This window comes from Natrix helvetica (assembly GCF_964273705.1).
Source record: "Natrix helvetica genome assembly, chromosome: 2".
NCBI classification, from domain to species: domain Eukaryota; kingdom Metazoa; phylum Chordata; class Lepidosauria; order Squamata; family Natricidae; genus Natrix; species Natrix helvetica.
This window is the reverse complement of record NC_138552.1, coordinates 92,460,806-92,478,289: the sequence shown is the minus strand read 5'-3', so window position 1 is coordinate 92,478,289 and position 17,484 is coordinate 92,460,806. Positions and strand designations below refer to the sequence as shown.

The following is a 17,484-nucleotide window of genomic DNA, read 5'->3' as shown; positions in this document are numbered from 1 at the left end:
GCCGCAGTGACAATGTGAGTTTGACATCCTTGTTCTAGTGGCTTACTGTGTCAGTGTTGGTGGGAGTAATCTTGGTCAGTTCTTTTTGGTTAGGCTATTTACTATTAGCTAGTTTGGCAGTTCTTTGACTAGGGTATTGTTTATTTCTTGATTGTTGGTCTGATGTTAATCTTGGTATTAATTTATGCTCATCTGGGTTTTTTCCTGATGGGGAAGTGTTTTGATTTTCCCATTTTAATCTAGTAGATTTAAAAATAACACTCTCACTCTTACTCTTCCTCCCCTCATTATATTTTTAAGATGAAAGAAAGAGCTATTCAAACACTGGGCTACTTTCCAGTAGGGGATGGAGATTTTCCTCATCAGAAGCTACTCTTGCAAGGATTAATGGATTCTGTAGAGGTAATTATTTAATTGTCCTCTTAGAATATATATGTGAAGAAAGGGTTGTTTTATTAATTTATGCCAATTTCTTAAACTGTGTCCTAAAATATTTTTTTTTGTTCCATTATTATCCCCAGTTATAAATGTTTGTAAATGTTGAAAAAAAGCGTCAAATTTAGGGAAACAACACTAATGGCACACAATGCATAATTATTCTTCACAGTTGCGCTACAATGAGGAAGTATTGCTACCTTGAACAAGAAGTTTTTGTTGAACTTTCTATGCTTCTACATTTCCTGATAGGCAGAAGAAAAAATGTCCAGGCCTTGTGTGTCCTTTCAAAGAACTGATCAATCCATTCTTTCGTAATCATTGAAATGATTTCCTCCTTTGTGCTGCAGTTTTGTTCCCATATGCCTTTCCTCCCATTTAAAATGGGAGGGGATGGATGGGTGGAATCAGCATCCAATTGATTAAAATTGAAAGTGTGGGCTCTTTCCATTTATTTATATGGCGGCCCTACGACTGACCAAGATACAAATGTTAAAAACCAGCATTAAAACCCATGATTCCCCGATTAAATGATCCAGTCACCATAAAACCATGAACAAGGCTAACCTAACCTGAATGCCTGGGCAATTTTGTGGCTTTGGAGTGTCCCTATGGGTTGATGAGTGAAAATAAATATCATGGTACCTTTCAACTTTTAGTTGGGAAATGGATGAAAATAATGCTATGAGACTTGAAATTAATTTTGACTTGTGACTTAATTTTAATTTAAATGCAGGAATAATTTTTCAAATCAGCTGAAAATTATGGTAGAATGTGTAATGATGTATAATTTACTTCTTTGTAATAAATGTAGCAGGTTTCTTGCCTAGAAAATGCAACTGGTTTTGATAGTGAGTGAACTGAAATTTAATGTTGTTTTACTGTGTGTTTCTCAGGCCAAACAAATTGAATTACAGTTTACAGTTGGTGAAGCTATTACCAGTGCTGCAATAGGGACCAGTTCTGTAGCTGCCCGTGATGCATGGATAGTAGCTGAAGAAGAGTATACTGCTCCTATTGGTAGGTTTGGACATAGGAATATCTAATAATATGTTTCAGAGAATGATTTTAGGTCCTGATGTATTAAAAAAAGAGCTTCTGTTGTTGATCAAACCCAGAATGACAGATTTCTGTTGAAATTTCGCTTCTATTGTTATTTTGACTTTTGAAAAGTCACTTAATATGGAGCCTACTTCAGCATAATTTTTGCACCTACAATTAGCTTTGTGCTCATGAGTGCTATAACTCAGTCAAACGACAACCTAAATTCCAAAACTAATCTAGTCTCTGTGATGACTTAGAAGGCAAATGCATACTTGATATCCCAGGGTAGTTTGTAATGGTTTTTCATCTATTCATGTTAAATATGTATATACTTTTTTCAAGAAAACAAACTTTTAAAGCACCTGTCAGGCTTGAAAGTAGTCTGTATGATAAAAAGAATCCTGTCATTTATGCCTCTTGTAAAATCTGGTATAATAATCTGGCAGTATACTGGATTGCTTTGGGAAACATTGGAGAGACTGATTAAAAAGAGAGAGAGAAATAAAATATGATGAAATAATCTATATAGCCCTTATTTGTGTATCACTGTAAACTGTAAAAATGTTGCATCTTTTGGTAAGCACAAGTGTACATCAACGTACTTGAAATGGGAGAAAAGTCCAGAATTTATATATTGAATATTTATAGGCAGAACCCATAAATATTGAAAGTGAAAACATGGCTGACAAGGCTGTATTTTTCCAATCCTTTTGTTTGCATTATACTTAACTTCTTCTCTGCAATGGTTTCAATGTAACAGATGTGAAAATTAATGATGTGGTTCCCTGGGTCCTGGACGCCATTTTGAATAAGCATATCATAAGTCCCAACCCTCACATAAGACAAGCATCCTGTATTTGGTTGTTATCACTGGTGAAGAAGCTGAGTGCCCACAAAGAAATTAAGGTAGGAAGAAAAAATTATGTTCCATTCTCTTTTTTGAGATTGGAGGGGATCTGATTTAGTTGACCTTCTGTGATTATAGGATGCAGTCTTTTGTCCTCTTGCTTGTCTGTTTCTGAATTCCCATTTTTCCTCTTGTTCTCGAAGTACACTTGCTGGGCAAAAGGGATATGGGTCCATTAATGGAGTTTTTTTTCCAAAACTCATAGAAAAGTAGAAGAAATTTGTTTGAGACTCACACTTTATTGTTTTGACAGTGAGGTTGCATGATTCCTGTATTAGCTTGGAAAAAAAATCTGCATGTTCTGACCTCTAATCATATTTCAGAGGATTATTACCACATCCTTCTCCCAAGTTGGTGGAGACAGCGGTCATGCATGGGTTAACTCAGTCAGTAACCAATAGAACTGAGTCTACCAAAGTGATGTCTTCGTCTCTGTGGAGCATGCTCCCGCTTTTCTAGACTCAGTTCAATTAGAACTGGCTGTGCTAATCGCTTCTCCTCTACAAAATTAGATATTTGATCATTTTAATTCGAATTTGAACTTAATTGGACTTCTCTACAAAATACTTCTAAATTGTTTGTCTCCATTGGGCTCCTGCTGAAGTTCTCAGCACTCTCAACAGCCTCTGGGACTGTAGAGGATTGCCTCGCTTTGGCGAGGCCTGCCTTGCTTTGCCTTCGGGCTACTAAGGCTCCCCAGGCAGCAGCACCTTTGGAAGGAGCCAGAAGAGGCTCTCCAACGAGGGGTTCTCAGCCTCTGATCCCCTTTCTGCTGCGCTGACTGCCGCTGCCACCGCCAGAAGCCTCTGATCGCCGCAGGGAACCCAAAAAGCCGCGTGGAGCTGTTTCTACACTGGGAGGCTCCGTTTCTGCTGCCGCTTTGCCTCAATCGTCGTTCAGGCCCCAGCTGTCCTCCGCAGCTTCGCCCTTGGCCCCACAGACTTGCCGCAGGGCCTAACCCGCCCACGCTATCAGCGCGGCCTCGGCTACCTCGTGGTGCCGGCCCATAGGCTTTGCAGCCTCAGCGGCCATTTTGTTTGGGCACGAAAGTGTTCAGCGGCCATTTTGGACACCAACTGTGAGTACTGGCTATGGCCTCCTCTCCTACTCCTAGCTCTCAGCTGCCTCCAGTCCCTGTGACTCCTGCCCCTGCCACCGAGCCTCCTGCTTCTAAGGGCTGCAAGCGCAGGCCTGCCCCAGGGGATGCCATCCAGCCCCCTCCCAGGGATCCAAGGCCTGACCAAGGGGGCGCTGAGGAACCCCCCCCCCCCGGGAGGATGGTAGGACCCCTCAGGCCCCGGCTAAGAAGGCCAGATCCAAGACCAAGCACACTGAGCCTTGCCTTTTCCAGGCCCAAACGTCTACCCACTCTAGCCCCGCTCCTGATCTATCATCTGACTCAGAGGAGGACTTCTTTCCTGCTGCCTGAAGAGGCCAGGGGCACAGAGGCCTTGGATGACAGTGGGGATGATTCAGATTGTGGCAGGAGCATTACCCCTGATGAGGATCCCCTCTACCAGGAAGATATTTCTCTCCATCCCCGCCATCGCCGCTCCTATTCGCCAGGCAAGGCTGATATGATCTCTGAGGCCATTGAACGTGGGATTGCGGCTGGCCTTAAAGACAGGTCTTCTAATCGCTCTGATTGTCGCAGGTCTGCTTCTTCCTCCAGCTCCAGGCGCAGGGATGGTTATCTCTTGGCTTCTTTGTCGAACAACCTACCCAGCACCTCCAACCAACATTCGGTCTTCGGGGGAGAGGATCGCCCGGCAAGAGACTCAGATCGATCTGAGGATGAGGGTCTTCCCCCTGATTCACCTCCCTTTGTCGGTTTGTTTAAACCTGCTGTCTTTCACTCTCTCCTTTTTAAGGCCAGGAAGATTGCAGGCATTCCTTCTCCTAAGACAGCTCAGACTGCGGAAGCAGACAAGGCTGACACCACTGACCCGCTCTTCACCCAGCCTACGGTGGAAAAGGAGGTGATCCCATCACCACGCTTCTTCATGGACGTTGTCCAAAATCAATGGGCATATCCAGGTACCGCCCCCCTCCCCAATGGTACCTTCTACTCCTGTGGCTGCAAACAAACAAACAAACAAAAAACAAACAAACAAACAAGACCTAGCAGAGTGGAGCCTGAATCGCTGCATCTTTCTGCAACTGTCGTCCAGGTATGGGACTCCAACCCTGGATCTCTTCGCAGCTGCGTCCAACCACCAGCTGCCCAAGTACCTGATTCGATACACGACACCAGGCGCGGAAGGGACGGACGCCCTACGGTGCAGGTGGCCTCGCGGTCTCCTGTACGTATTCCCTCCCTTCCCCCTGATTCAGAGGGTAATTCGGAAGGTGATAGAGGAAGAGGCCAAGCTCATCCTGATTGCTCCCAATTGGCCACGCCGCCCATGGTATGCAGACCTAATCAATCTGTCTGTGGAGCCTCTGTGGCCTCTACCAATGATTCCCTCCCTCCTTTACCAGGGCTCCCTCCACCACCCCGACATGCACTGGCTATGCCTAACCGCTTGGAGGCTGAGTGGGCGGTCCTGAGGGCAGACAATCTTTCCGAGACTGTAATCAATACCGTTTAGGCCTCCCGCCGCCCAGCAACTAATAGAATTTACGAATCTACTTGGCAGACCTTCGTGGCTTGGTGCCACGCCCGAGGGATCCCTGAAGGCTTCAGTGGCCCCACTTCTCGATTTTTTACAACAAGGCCTTAATAAGGGGCTTTCATCAAACACCTTCCGAACCAACATCTCTTCTGTTCTTTCACTTCACCTGGATGAGCCCATCTCTCTGCACTCTCACGTCCGCAGATTCATTAAAGGGGCATCCAATCTCTACCCTCCGGTCATTCATCGCTTTCCCTCCTGGGATCTGACCAAAGTCCTGGACTTCCTTACTGACCCGCCCTTCGAACCTCTCAGGTCGGCAACCTTACACCACCTCACACTTAAGACAGTCTTTCTGGTGCCATAACCTCTACACGGAGGGTCTCAGAACTGGCGGCCCTTTCCATCCGTTCTGACTTATGTGTATTCCACATGGACCGAGTGGTTCTCCACATCGATCCCACATTTGTCCTGAAGGTCAATTCAGCATTCCATCGCTCCCTAGATATCACTCTCCCAAACTTCTGCCCTGCCCCATCTCACAGGCTGGAGCACAAATGGCACAAGCTGGACGTCAGGCAGGCTCTTAAGATCTACATAGCCGTGACGGCGGCCTTCAGACGTACCGAAGCCCTCTTTGTATCCTTCCATCCTACCAACAAAGGGCTGAAAGCTTCCCCTTCCATGATTGGCCGGTGGATTAGGTCGGCCATTGCTCAAGCCTACATCACGCATCATCTCACTCCTCCGCCTAACATTATGGCTCACTCCACACGAAACGCGGCCACGTCGGCAGCGTGGGCAAAGCAGGCCTCAGTGGAAGAAATCTGCAGGGCAGCGTCCTTCAACACGTTCTTCCTTCTTCCAGCTCCTAGGCCAGTCTCATGCCCTCCCGGGGACACTCCAGCTTTGGTACGTCCCATGCATGACTGCTGTCTCCACCAACTTGGGAGAATGGGGCGTTGGGCAGGTGGAGACAGCGGTCATCCCCACCCTCAGGGTTCTGGCCTACCTCGCAGGGAGGATCTGGGAGCATGTTGTGTAGTCACCAAACGGAGAGCGATTGTTCACAGCACAGCAGTCTACTTATCTCCTTCGTCACGAAAAGCGGGAGCATGCTCCACAGAGACGATGACATCACTTTGGTAGACTCAGTTCTATTGGTTACTGACTTAAGTTAACCCATGCATGACTGCTGTTTCCACCTGCCCGGAGAAGGGGCGTATCAGGTAAGAACCAACACCCCATTCTACAGAGGATAAAAGAAACTAACATTGTGTTCCCTCAAGAATAAACAATCAAGAGGCTTTGCACCAAAAATGTTGTTCTTCCCTGCTCACAGAGCAAGCCAGAAGAGGGGAGAATTATTCTTATTGGTGAGATTTTAAAATTGGGTTTCAGGTAACAGGTATAAGTTAAAATCCTCTTTTTTCTTTCATAGTCACATCTCAAAGAGATTCAAACTGCATTTGTATCTACTTTGTCTGACACTGATGGTAAGTAGGAATATGCCTGCATTATTTTGTTCATTGATTAAAAATGCAAATCTTTATTAGAAACAAAAGTGCTTAAGCTTACAGATGTGGAAAAAACACAAGATTTCAGTACATAGATATTATTTAAATTGTAACTTGCTCTAAAAACACTGAAATTTGACATTGAAATTATGTAATACCATTGCATAGCATTATTATTTAAATTAAAGATTTTTTCGACTTGTGATTTTTTTTATAAAGCCTTATATTTTTCCAAGTAAAATGTTATTTTACAAAAACTAAATATGCATCATTCTTGAACTTGATCCTGCACCTGTTTTTAATTACATATAAAAATGAAATATGTTGCTGTTGCTGAATGCCATCAAGAAAAAGAAAGGAAACCAAATTGTAGAAGTTCTGCAATGATTTCTATTTGATCTGAATTCTAGTCTTAGTGAGGATTGAAACCAATGTATATAGGAGTTTATAGTATTACTGATTAATGTAGCAAAATCAGAAGTATAGCTGAGAGGTTTTGTTTGTTATCATTTAATCATGTAGGCATTTCAAGTGCAACTGCTTGTCTCTCAAATAAGAACCTCCAGACCTCTGAACTTTCTGCTATTTCAGACATTTTCAGTCTAACTGAGAATTACTTCCATGTTGCGATATGAGAGATTCAGAGGAAACTGCTTGTTATTCTTTTCTGAGGAGTTGGCTTTCTAGCGTTAAAATCTCTGGCCTTGATTTAATGAGTTCTATTATTTCTGTGCATTTGTGATATTTATATACTTTTGATGGGTATATGTGATTGAACTGGTATTGCGCTGGTTAATGTTTGGGCATGGAGACCCATATATAGATGTAACAATTGAGCGTAGTAACATTTAATTTGCTTTCTATTTCTTATAGAGCTCAGTCAAGATGTTGCTTCTAAAGGTCTTGGTTTGGTGTACGAGCTTGGAAATGAACAAGATCAACAGGAACTAGTTACTACACTTGTTGAAACTCTTATGACTGGGAAAAGGTATTTTAAAGAAACCTTAACTGATATAATATGTATCATGAGGCACGGAATAATTTAAAAAGGGATTAAAAGTAAGTGAGTTTAAATATAAAGCAAGTTTGGAGGAATGCTTCAGAATATCTGAACCCTTCTGTTCACGTTTCCTATAAATTATATTGACTCAATATGAGCTTTATTTTAAAATTCTGAAATTATAAGATGTATTTGCTTTCTTCCTGTGTGGCAATCTATAATTTGATCTCAGTATCTTATGTTTTCATGTAATTTATTTGGGACTTGAATCCTAAATACATTAAAGAACAAAGAGCATCTTAGGATAGTGTGGAATGGGTTTGAAAAAGTAATAAAATCCCTTTATCTGTGCGGTGATATGTTTATATTAATAATGTTTCTTGTAACATCTGTATATGATATGTTCAGATACTTTTTGCCTTTTTAAATGGGCAAAAATCTTGCCAGTCATTTGTTAAAGTCTGAGAGAATAGTCCCTATTATGCAAGATCCCCATTTGCAGTGGTGTTTCAATATTCAGGTGAATTTCCGCCCCAAAATGCACACGTATTCTCTTAAAGATCTTAACCTCTTATTTTTTCCAATTGATTTTGAGATGTAGATCTGCATAAAAATGAGAAAAAATTTGACATGTATAAGTGAGGCAGAACCAAGAGGTTATATAATCTGGTCCCAAAGAGATACAAAATTAGTCTCCTTCACAAGCTTTCATATAATAGACCCCTCTCTTTACAGAGTCAAGCATGAAGTGTCTGGGGAAACTGTGATGTTCCAAGGCTCAGGCCTTGGCAAAACTCCAGATGGGTAAGTTCATTGATTAATCATGCTATTTGTGAGCCATTGTGTTACTTTAATCTATGGCAGGGGTGTCAAACTGAATTTCTTCGAAGGCTGGATCAGATGGGACAGATGCCTCCAGCACTCTGCCGGCCAAAACAGGGCGCAGGGGGGCTTGTGGCCATGCCTCATTTTTATTAGCAGAGGTACTGTGGGCCGGTCCTTTGGTATTTCCAGGCAGGCCCCTGGGCCAGATCTAAGCACCCCATGGGCAGATGTAGTCCACAGATTTGAGTTTGACACCCCTAGAGATGTTTTCAAATCTCATAGAAGTTCAGTCCTAAACGTTCATGAGATTTCCTTAATTTCACATGATTTAAGCCTCTCTTTTTTTTAACATTGAAATGCTTATGGGTAGCAGTTGGGAGTTTCTTGTCCAATGTCAAATTTGGCCCGTTATTCCCTCCAAAACATTCCATTGAAAGCTTGGGCTCCTCTACAGAAATCAGTTCCTGAAACGGCCAGCTTTATGGGGAGCCATCGTTCAAAGGCACTTGGTTCATCCTAGTAAATTGATTCTCTGAGCTGCTAAAATGTTCCGTGAGCAGCAGGGAATGAGAACGTCGTGAAATATTAATACCATTATGGCAAGTAACAAGAACTGGGAAAATAAGGCTCTGCAATGATAATTGTCATCTTTATTTCAAGTGGGGTATATTTCAAGTGGGGTATATTTTAACCAACATACCACAATCTTCAATCTTCCATACGGGAGCATAAAGAATAGAAGAAGCTTCATAAACCTGGAGGGACAGTTCAGTTGTATAAACCATGTTTGCGCCTGTGGCAACATTAGTGGCATCTAAGCAGAGGTTAGCAAAATAAGTCACAATGAATTTTGTCAGGCATGCCAGTGTCCAAGTTCAGTGGAGAACAGGTTAGAAAAGTGTGATGCATCAGCCTTTTCATACATGTCATAAAAGTCCCTGTTCCAGTTCGTTATGGCTGAAACCCAGCACAATCAACATTGTCTGGATTATAGTTCTGTTAAATCACAGCTCTAGCTGGAACTGTTTGCCAGAACTTCCGAGACATTAAAAAAAAAACTCTATTTGTTCTGTTTTGTGCACTCACCTGTTAAGCATTGTGTTCAAAGAGCAAATGTCTCCTGTTGGGAACTGTGATCACCTGTCTTTCATAGCTGAGCATGGACTAGAGCAGTGATGGCGAACCTATGGCACGTGTGCCACAAATGGCACGTGGAGCCATTTGTCAGCTGAGTTCACCTTTTAAAAGCTATTTTTCGCCTTCCCCAGGCTCCAGAGGCTTTATAGAAGCCTGGGGAGGGTGAAAAAGAGCCTCCCCCGCCCACCCCCGGAGGCTTCAGGGACCGTCCGGAGGCTTCCCTGAAGCCTTCGGAATGCTTAAAACCACCCTCCGAGCAAACCGGAAGTGACTTCCGGGTTGCTCGGAGGGTCGTTTTAAGCTTTCCGAAGGCTTCAGGACCGTCCGGAGGCTTCCCTGACGCCTTCGGAGCGCTTAAAACCACCCTCTGAGCAAACCGGAAGTGACTTCCGGGTTGCTCGGAGGGTCGTTTTAAGTGCTCCGAAGGCTTTAGGGGCTTCCCTGAAGCTTTCGGAACGCTTAAAATGACCCTCCGAGCAACCCGGAAGTCACTTCCGGTTTGCTCGGAGGGTGGTTTTAAGCGCTCCGAAGGCGTCAGGGAAGCCTACGGACGGTTCCTGAAGCCTACGGAGGGCCTCCGGGGGTGCGGGGGAGGCTCTTTTCGCCCTCCCCAGGCTCCCATAAAGCCTCTGGAGCCTGGGGAGGGTAAAAAAAGCATGTAAAAATGGGGGGGTGCGCGCATGCGCACTGGGGGATCGTGCGTTGCATTATGGGTGCGGCACGCCCACACACGACCCCCCCGCGCGCTCCCCCCACTTGTGGCACGCGAGCCAAAAAAGGTTCGCCATCGCTGGACTAGAGGCAGCAAAGGTGAAACCAAAAAAGAAAATGGAAAGCTTTTCGCTTTTATATTTAGAACTGTACTGAAGCCTCAAAAAACGAAGAGGGAACAAGACTACAGCCTTGCCTCTTAACTGTATGATCATACTAATTCTGAAAGACAATGGTTTGCTTATTTGATGTTACAGAATATGGAATTGTGTAATGGGGAAAAGATTTTGAATTATTGCATAATTGTCTTAACAAATTTGGTTCAAATCTATAATTGAAATATTATTTTGACCCCCATCTCTAAGTATGCCCTTATGATTATTTCAGCAAAATAGGACATGTAAGAAGTGGCATTAATCATTTGTTTCTGTTTTCCCAAGCCAGGGTCTTTCTACTTACCAGGAGCTTTGTTCACTTGCAAGCGACCTCAACCAGCCAGATTTGGTGTATAAATTTATGAATTTGGCCAATCATCATGCAATGTGGAATTCTCGGAAGGTATTTGCATGAAGTGGGAATGGTAGAAATTAGAAGCAAACAAAAAAAAACCATCTATGTTTGGGATAACTTTGAAAGACTATATCTTCTGTTCTAAATTCTGAACTGAAGCTCAACATTATGAGTAATTGGGATGAATCCATTACAATGGGAACCATATATAGAAGAGCTGTTGATTCATATACAAAATACATAATGTTCATTTTGCTTGAATAATTTATGTCTCTTACCAGAAACCTGATTGAACATAAACAGGACACCTAAGTGTCATATAATAATTCTTTTTTCTTGGTTTTCTCAGGGAGCAGCTTTTGGTTTTAATGTGATTGCTACCAAAGCTGGGGAACAGCTGGCTCCTTTTCTTCCTCAACTGCTTCCTCGTCTCTATCGATACCAGTTTGATCCCAATCTTGGGATTCGACAGGCTATGACCAGCATTTGGAATGCACTTGTTACAGATAAATCTGCTGTAAGTGAACACAGAATAATTATGTACCAATGTCGTCACCTTTTTCCATTGAGCTGCCACAACTTAAAAGTTAATTGTTGATTCTCTCAAATGAAAAAAAAAAATCAAGGGAAGCCTTGTTGGAGAAAAATAATGTCCTTTTCTAAATGCAAGAGGCACAGTGTGTAATCTTGGATGAGGAAAATGCATCAATTGCTTGTTTTTTCTTGTTTAGAACATCAATTTAATCTAAAGAATTTATCATTCTTGGGTCCTGGAAATTAGCAAGATGATACAATAGGATGATGCATTCCAGTGGAGTTTAGGAGGGTGGTGGTCACAACTGCATCCTCTTTATTTTAATAATGTAATATTTATTTGTAAGATTTCTGATACCTGTTTCCCCAAAAATAAGACCTACTTGGGTAATAAGCCCAATGGGCTTTTGAGCGCATGTGCTAAAATAAGCCCTCCCCCCCAAAATAAGCCCTCCCCAAAAATATTGCAACATAGCAACGCCATGAGGTGACTATGCTTGCCGCCTCCTGCACCTCAAAAATAATAAGACCTCCCCGAAAATAAGGCCAAAAGAAAATATGGTAATTGTTTATTGTTAAAATATTCCAAAAGCATTAATACAATACGCAGTGAAAACAATTTCCTATATATACATTGTATAAGAAATTGTTTTCCTTGTCTATTGTATTAATGCTTTTGGAGTGTTTTATCAATAAACAATTATTAGAATACAGTATATATACACACACATATAGTCCTATATTACATACTTCCAATATATGTTGTTTATAGGAATATAGTAAATACATATGAAGAAGCCTAAATTTTTCTGAACTAAGTTCCTGCCTGCATTAAGGATTACAGTCAAAAAAACAATACTGGTTTTAATTATCTATTTATCTATCTGTATAAAAGAGAAGAAAACATGTGATAAGTACATGTGTGAAGTATGAGAACATAATTTTTTGCATTAAGTTTCTGTTTATTGTAGTTTATTGTTGAGTTATAATTATCGCTATAAATGTTCAGTTTCTTCACTCTTTTGGGTGTGTGAATGCTTTTAATAGTTCAAACTGTTTTCTACTGGTTCAGGTGGACAAATACATGAAAGAAATTCTTGATGATTTAATAAGCAACCTGACTAGCAATATGTGGCGAATTCGAGAGTCAAGGTATGCATTTCTAAAGTCAGCTCATTATTAAATTAAAATAATTGGTGTTTTGAAAATCAAATGCTTACTTGTATATTTTCTCTATATTGGGTTTTCAGGATTTATTTATCTAATTCTGTAAGTTATGTGAGCTGTACATTTTGGGGCTGGGGCAGATTTTGTAATATTAGGGTACAAATATTTGGAAGTAAGTCATACAAGTTAGCAGGAAAGCTTAATTATGAAAAATATATTATGCATAATTTTTTTAATGTTTTGTACCATATAATTTAAGTTGATATGAGCTGTACTAAATAATTACATTTCTGGAACTTTTTTGACATTGATACAAAGTACCATTAGGGACTTTATATAATACCACCCATAATATTTAATTAAGAGGGGTATTCTGCTAAACTATAGCAAATAAGCCCTGTCTTTGCATGCACACTCCTACATAGCCTAGCCTTTAGTTCTGCTGTGGGAATGAACAAGGAAATATTTATTGTGTTGTAAAACTAAGTGAGTTGTGGTTTTTGTTAAATATGGTTTGTTTAAAACAGTTAATTTAAACCATTGACGCTAGTTATAGATGAATACATAATCACATTAAGTGTTTCCTTAGAAATAGAGAACATATTATAAGCACTAATTATTGTAAGATTGCAGTTTATTTTAAAAAGGTAGCTTGAAAAGGGAGATTAATTTTACTTTACGAAATTTAAGTGTACAGTCATTACTGTCTGGCAGTTAGGTTATTCTTCTACACTTTTAAATATTGTACATGTTTGGGGAAACAGAATTGTTTTATGTTATTGAAACTTCATATTATGAAAACATGGTAATTAAACTCTTTCCACAGCTGTTTAGCACTGAATGACTTGCTAAGAGGAAGACCTTTGGATGAGATTATTCATAAACTTCCAGAAATATGGGAAACCCTCTTTAGAGTGCAAGATGATATAAAGGTACTAAAAAGTTTCATTTTCTAATATTGGGAAATTACTATAATCATTATAGGCAAAGAATAGCTCACAACCAATAAGGCTTGTATGCTTCCTCTGGTGTTATGCTGGGAATTCTCAGAACTCAACATTCCTGAATGATAAACACACTTTTGTTGTCCATTTTGGCTTTCAACCTTCATGTCAAAAATATCTGAGCTTTATATATAAAAGGGAAATACTTAGACTAGAAAATGACTGTTCAGCCTAGTAATTGGGCTGTGTTTTGAAAAGCATTTATAGAACATCAAAGGAGTCGGATAAGCATTGTTTTTTATTTAGATTCCTTCCTTTCTCCTTCTTTCTGTAAAGCGGGATTAGCAATATTATTCTCTGCAAGCTTTATAGACACAACCCCTTGATATCAAGGAATGTAAATTTTAAATTATTTTTGTGGGTTTCCAAACAAGCACCTTCATTTGAAAAAGAGATTTATATTTTCTTGAAAATATACACCATTCAGGCAAAATCACTCCATTAATAGTGTCTGAGATTAAAATTGGAAACTTGAAATTTTTCTTTTCTCCTTTTCTTTTTCAGGAATCTGTACGAAAGGCAGCAGAGTTAGCCCTGAAAACACTAAGTAAGGTACATTCTCATAATCACTCCAATAACTTTTTACATCATTCTGTGACTCAGTTTGAGCCATAGCACAAAGAATATCTTCAGAACATCTGTGCTCATAATGGTTCCCATCTCTCCATCTGCATGTTGTTGTTGTTTTGTTTTAAGGTGTGTGTGAAGATGTGCGACCCATCTAAAGGAGTTGCAGGCCAGAAAATCATAGCCATACTTTTGCCATGTCTTCTTGATAAAGGAATGATGAATACGGTGACTGAAGTGCGGACCCTGAGGTACCTTATCCTTACATTTTTCTTCCCTTCTCACGTTTCGAAATCTCATATCCCGAAACGATTTCAGCAGGACTTTACCCATCATTCTTTCTCTTCGTAGCTGAAATGAAATAAATGAATCCAAGGAATATATATTTACAATAAATGATAATTTCTAGATTCCTCTATGGTAGCATCCAGTGGTGGATTGCTGCTGGTTCAGACGGTTCAGGCGAACCGGTAGTTCCAACAATCAACTGGCCCCGCCCACCTGCACCCGCCCTATCCTGTTCTATATTTCCTTTCTGGCTATTTCCTTTCTGGCTCCGCTGATTCACGCGGCACAGTTGATTTCGCACCTCCACTGTTCTACTTACGGGGCTGCCTTAGAAGGTAAGCAGCTGAGCTTCAAATTGCTGTATTTTGGTCGCTGCATGCAAGCGTCTTAGGCGCGTAAGCACGCGAGCACTGAACCTCTTGTTGAACTGGTTGCAGCCCACCACTGGTAGTATCCCATGATTTGCTTAGGTGTGGTTTTCCAATCGAATCATAGTTGGCTGGCCTTGCACCACCCACTAAACTGATTATCATGATTTATGAACCAAAGAAAGTCAATGTAGAAAATATGCTTAATTATATGCATAATATGCAACCATCTAAGCTTAGGTGGGAAAATCATGATTGCACCAATTAAAGAGTCCTACAGTTGCTTCCACCAGCTGTGGAAAGAGCCATTCTAACCTGCTATAAGTACAGCCGCTGAAATTAATAGACTTTTTGGTGAGAGAGACATTTATGGCCCAGAAAGTAGATAATATAAGCTTCCTGAGAATTTGCTGCATTTCATTTATCTTTTGAACTACTTTGTTTTAGCGAATGGAAGTTAAATTCGGTAGCAGATTGTTTTCTGACACTAAAACAATATTCATGATGTGATTGGATGTGGTTGCAGTGAAGAAGAATGCAAATGTGCTTGTCTTCCACGTTTTTATTTATAGCATTAATACCCTGGTGAAGATCAGTAAAAGTGCTGGGGCCATGCTGAAACCACATGCACCAAAGCTCATCCCAGCTTTGTTGGAATCCCTGAGCGTTTTGGAGCCTCAGGTCCTCAACTACCTGAGCCTGCGTGCTACAGAGCAAGAAAAGGTAAGGGCACCATTAAATAAGAAGGTTTCTCATTTATAAAAAGCATTAGCTATGCTGGACTAAAGGCTGTGTAGCAGAGGAGGGAATGAGATTAGTTACATCATCAGTTATTTTCATACAGTTGAGATATCTACATGATATTTTAATTTTTAATTAAAATTCATAGTAAATACAATACAATAGCAGAATTGGAAGGGACCTTGGAGGTCTTCTAGTCCAACCCCCTGCCTAGGCCTATACCGTTTCAGACAAATGGCTATCCAACATCTTCTTAAAGACTTCCAGTGTTGGGGCATTCACAACTTCTGGAGGAAAGCTGTTCCACTAATTAATTGTTCTAACTGTCAGGAAATTTCTCCTCAGTTCTAAGTTGCTTCTCTCCTTGATTAGTTTCCACCCATTGCTTCTTGTTCTACCCTCAGGTGCCTTGGAAAATAGTTTGACTCCCTCTTCTTTGTGGCAACCCCTGATATATTGGAATACTTAACAGTATATACAAATTAGCTTCACTTAATTTGTTTATACTGTTTAACTAAAATATTGCCTTGAGTTTAAAAATTTCATGGGAATTGTTCCTCTTTTTAAGGGAAACTTTTGTCTTTTCAATCGCTCTTAACACAATATTGTTTGTTACTATGCATCCACATGGGCCTTCTGTTTTCTCTTGTCACCTTTTAAACTCTAGATTTTAATCCTTTTTTCTTTTTATCTTTAAGGCTGCAATGGATACTGCAAGACTAAGTGCTGCTAAATCCTCCCCAATGATGGAAACTATAAATATGGTAATAATGGACTTTAAGAAAAGTTTTATATAACCTGTCCAAGAAAGATTGCAAGTAATAGTGAAATTACTGTGATTATAAGTGATAGCAGAATATTGGTATTTCATATAATTATTTTATTTAGTAAAGGAAAGCTGGTGTTATAGCAGGAAGTTATCCACTTTTAATAATATCTTGATCAATAACCAGGAAGACAAGATTCACAAGATTGTTTCATGAGTTTTTAAAACAGGCTAGCTTTCCTGACATAACAGGGATGCAAATAAAGTAAGGGGTAAAATAGCCCTGAACACTTAACACCTCTCCCTCCCCTTGCACACTTACATATGCACACCCATACAAAGGAAAGAAAATAGTGGTTGTCATTTCTGTTTTTATGATAAGCTACACTTTAAAAATGGATGGCGAAGCAGCCATTGCTAAAAGAAAAACATTTTTGCAAAGAAAGTACTGGATAAAAGTGGATGTATTTTAAATTGCTCCTGCTCCAACAGTTTTCTTCCAGCAGAATGCTAATAAGCAGCTTGTGGGCAACAGTCTAGCAATTTATTTTATTATATTAATCTCTTTGGATGTTTTGATTTCTTTTGGTTTTGTTTCTCCAGTGCTTGCAATATTTGGACGTGTCTGTTTTGGGAGAGCTAATTCCTAGGCTCTGTGAACTGACTAGAAGTGGATTAGGCATTGGCACCAAGGTATGCTTATGCTTAGGAAAGAAGGGTTTTGCATGAAAGTTAGGAAGGAAGCACATATTGAAATTTGCATAGCCACCGACATATATCTCTTTATTTGTATAATTATAAGTATACAATGATGTCATCTTGTGATGTAAGTGAATGCAGTTTGTAAGACCTATCCAGAGATGGGCTATTGGGAAATTCAGGAGAGAAATTCAGGAAAGAATGATAGTGTTATGTCTTATGCCAGGGCTGTCAACCTCGATTTCATTGAGGGCTGCATCAGGATTGTGTTTTACCTCAGGGGAGAGTGGGGGGCGTGGCCAGTTCAACATCACTCATGTCGAGGAGACCTGTGGTGTCCTGAACACTCTGCCAGCGAAAAAGGAGTTCAGGAGATCCACACACTCCGTTTTCGCTGCCAGAGGCACTGCTGGCTGGTCCTTCGCTGTTCCAGGGTGGCCCCGTGGGCCAGATCCAGCCTGCGCGCCTTGAGTTTGACACCCCTGTTTTATTTAGAAGGTGATGCAATGATATCACATCAATTATGTCTTCCTTGGCAGTGCCATTGGTGGCATGCTGTGGGGACTCTGCCATTGCCATTCTACTGAGATGAACAGTGACTGTGAATATGAGGAAGTCTTAATGCTTGGGGGAAGGACACTTGGGAGGG

At 40.8% G+C, this 17,484-nt stretch overlaps 1 protein-coding gene across 3 annotated transcripts in view; it reads left to right on the top strand.

Annotated features, from left to right (window-relative positions):
- ECPAS (Ecm29 proteasome adaptor and scaffold) overlaps positions 1-17,484 on the top strand; it is an 88,390-nt gene that overhangs the window by 48,264 nt on the left and 22,642 nt on the right. For all 3 annotated transcript variants that reach the window (XM_081941601.1, XM_081941600.1, XM_081941602.1), the window contains exons 23-37: positions 301-402; positions 1,332-1,455; positions 2,240-2,385; positions 6,443-6,497; positions 7,392-7,506; positions 8,254-8,322; positions 10,632-10,749; positions 11,051-11,218; positions 12,308-12,387; positions 13,229-13,334; positions 13,911-13,958; positions 14,103-14,224; positions 15,202-15,352; positions 16,069-16,134; positions 16,740-16,829. In XM_081941601.1, the coding sequence (XP_081797727.1) occupies positions 301-402; positions 1,332-1,455; positions 2,240-2,385; positions 6,443-6,497; positions 7,392-7,506; positions 8,254-8,322; positions 10,632-10,749; positions 11,051-11,218; positions 12,308-12,387; positions 13,229-13,334; positions 13,911-13,958; positions 14,103-14,224; positions 15,202-15,352; positions 16,069-16,134; positions 16,740-16,829 (1,560 nt within the window). The remainder of the gene's footprint in view (positions 1-300; positions 403-1,331; positions 1,456-2,239; positions 2,386-6,442; positions 6,498-7,391; positions 7,507-8,253; positions 8,323-10,631; positions 10,750-11,050; positions 11,219-12,307; positions 12,388-13,228; positions 13,335-13,910; positions 13,959-14,102; positions 14,225-15,201; positions 15,353-16,068; positions 16,135-16,739; positions 16,830-17,484) is intronic.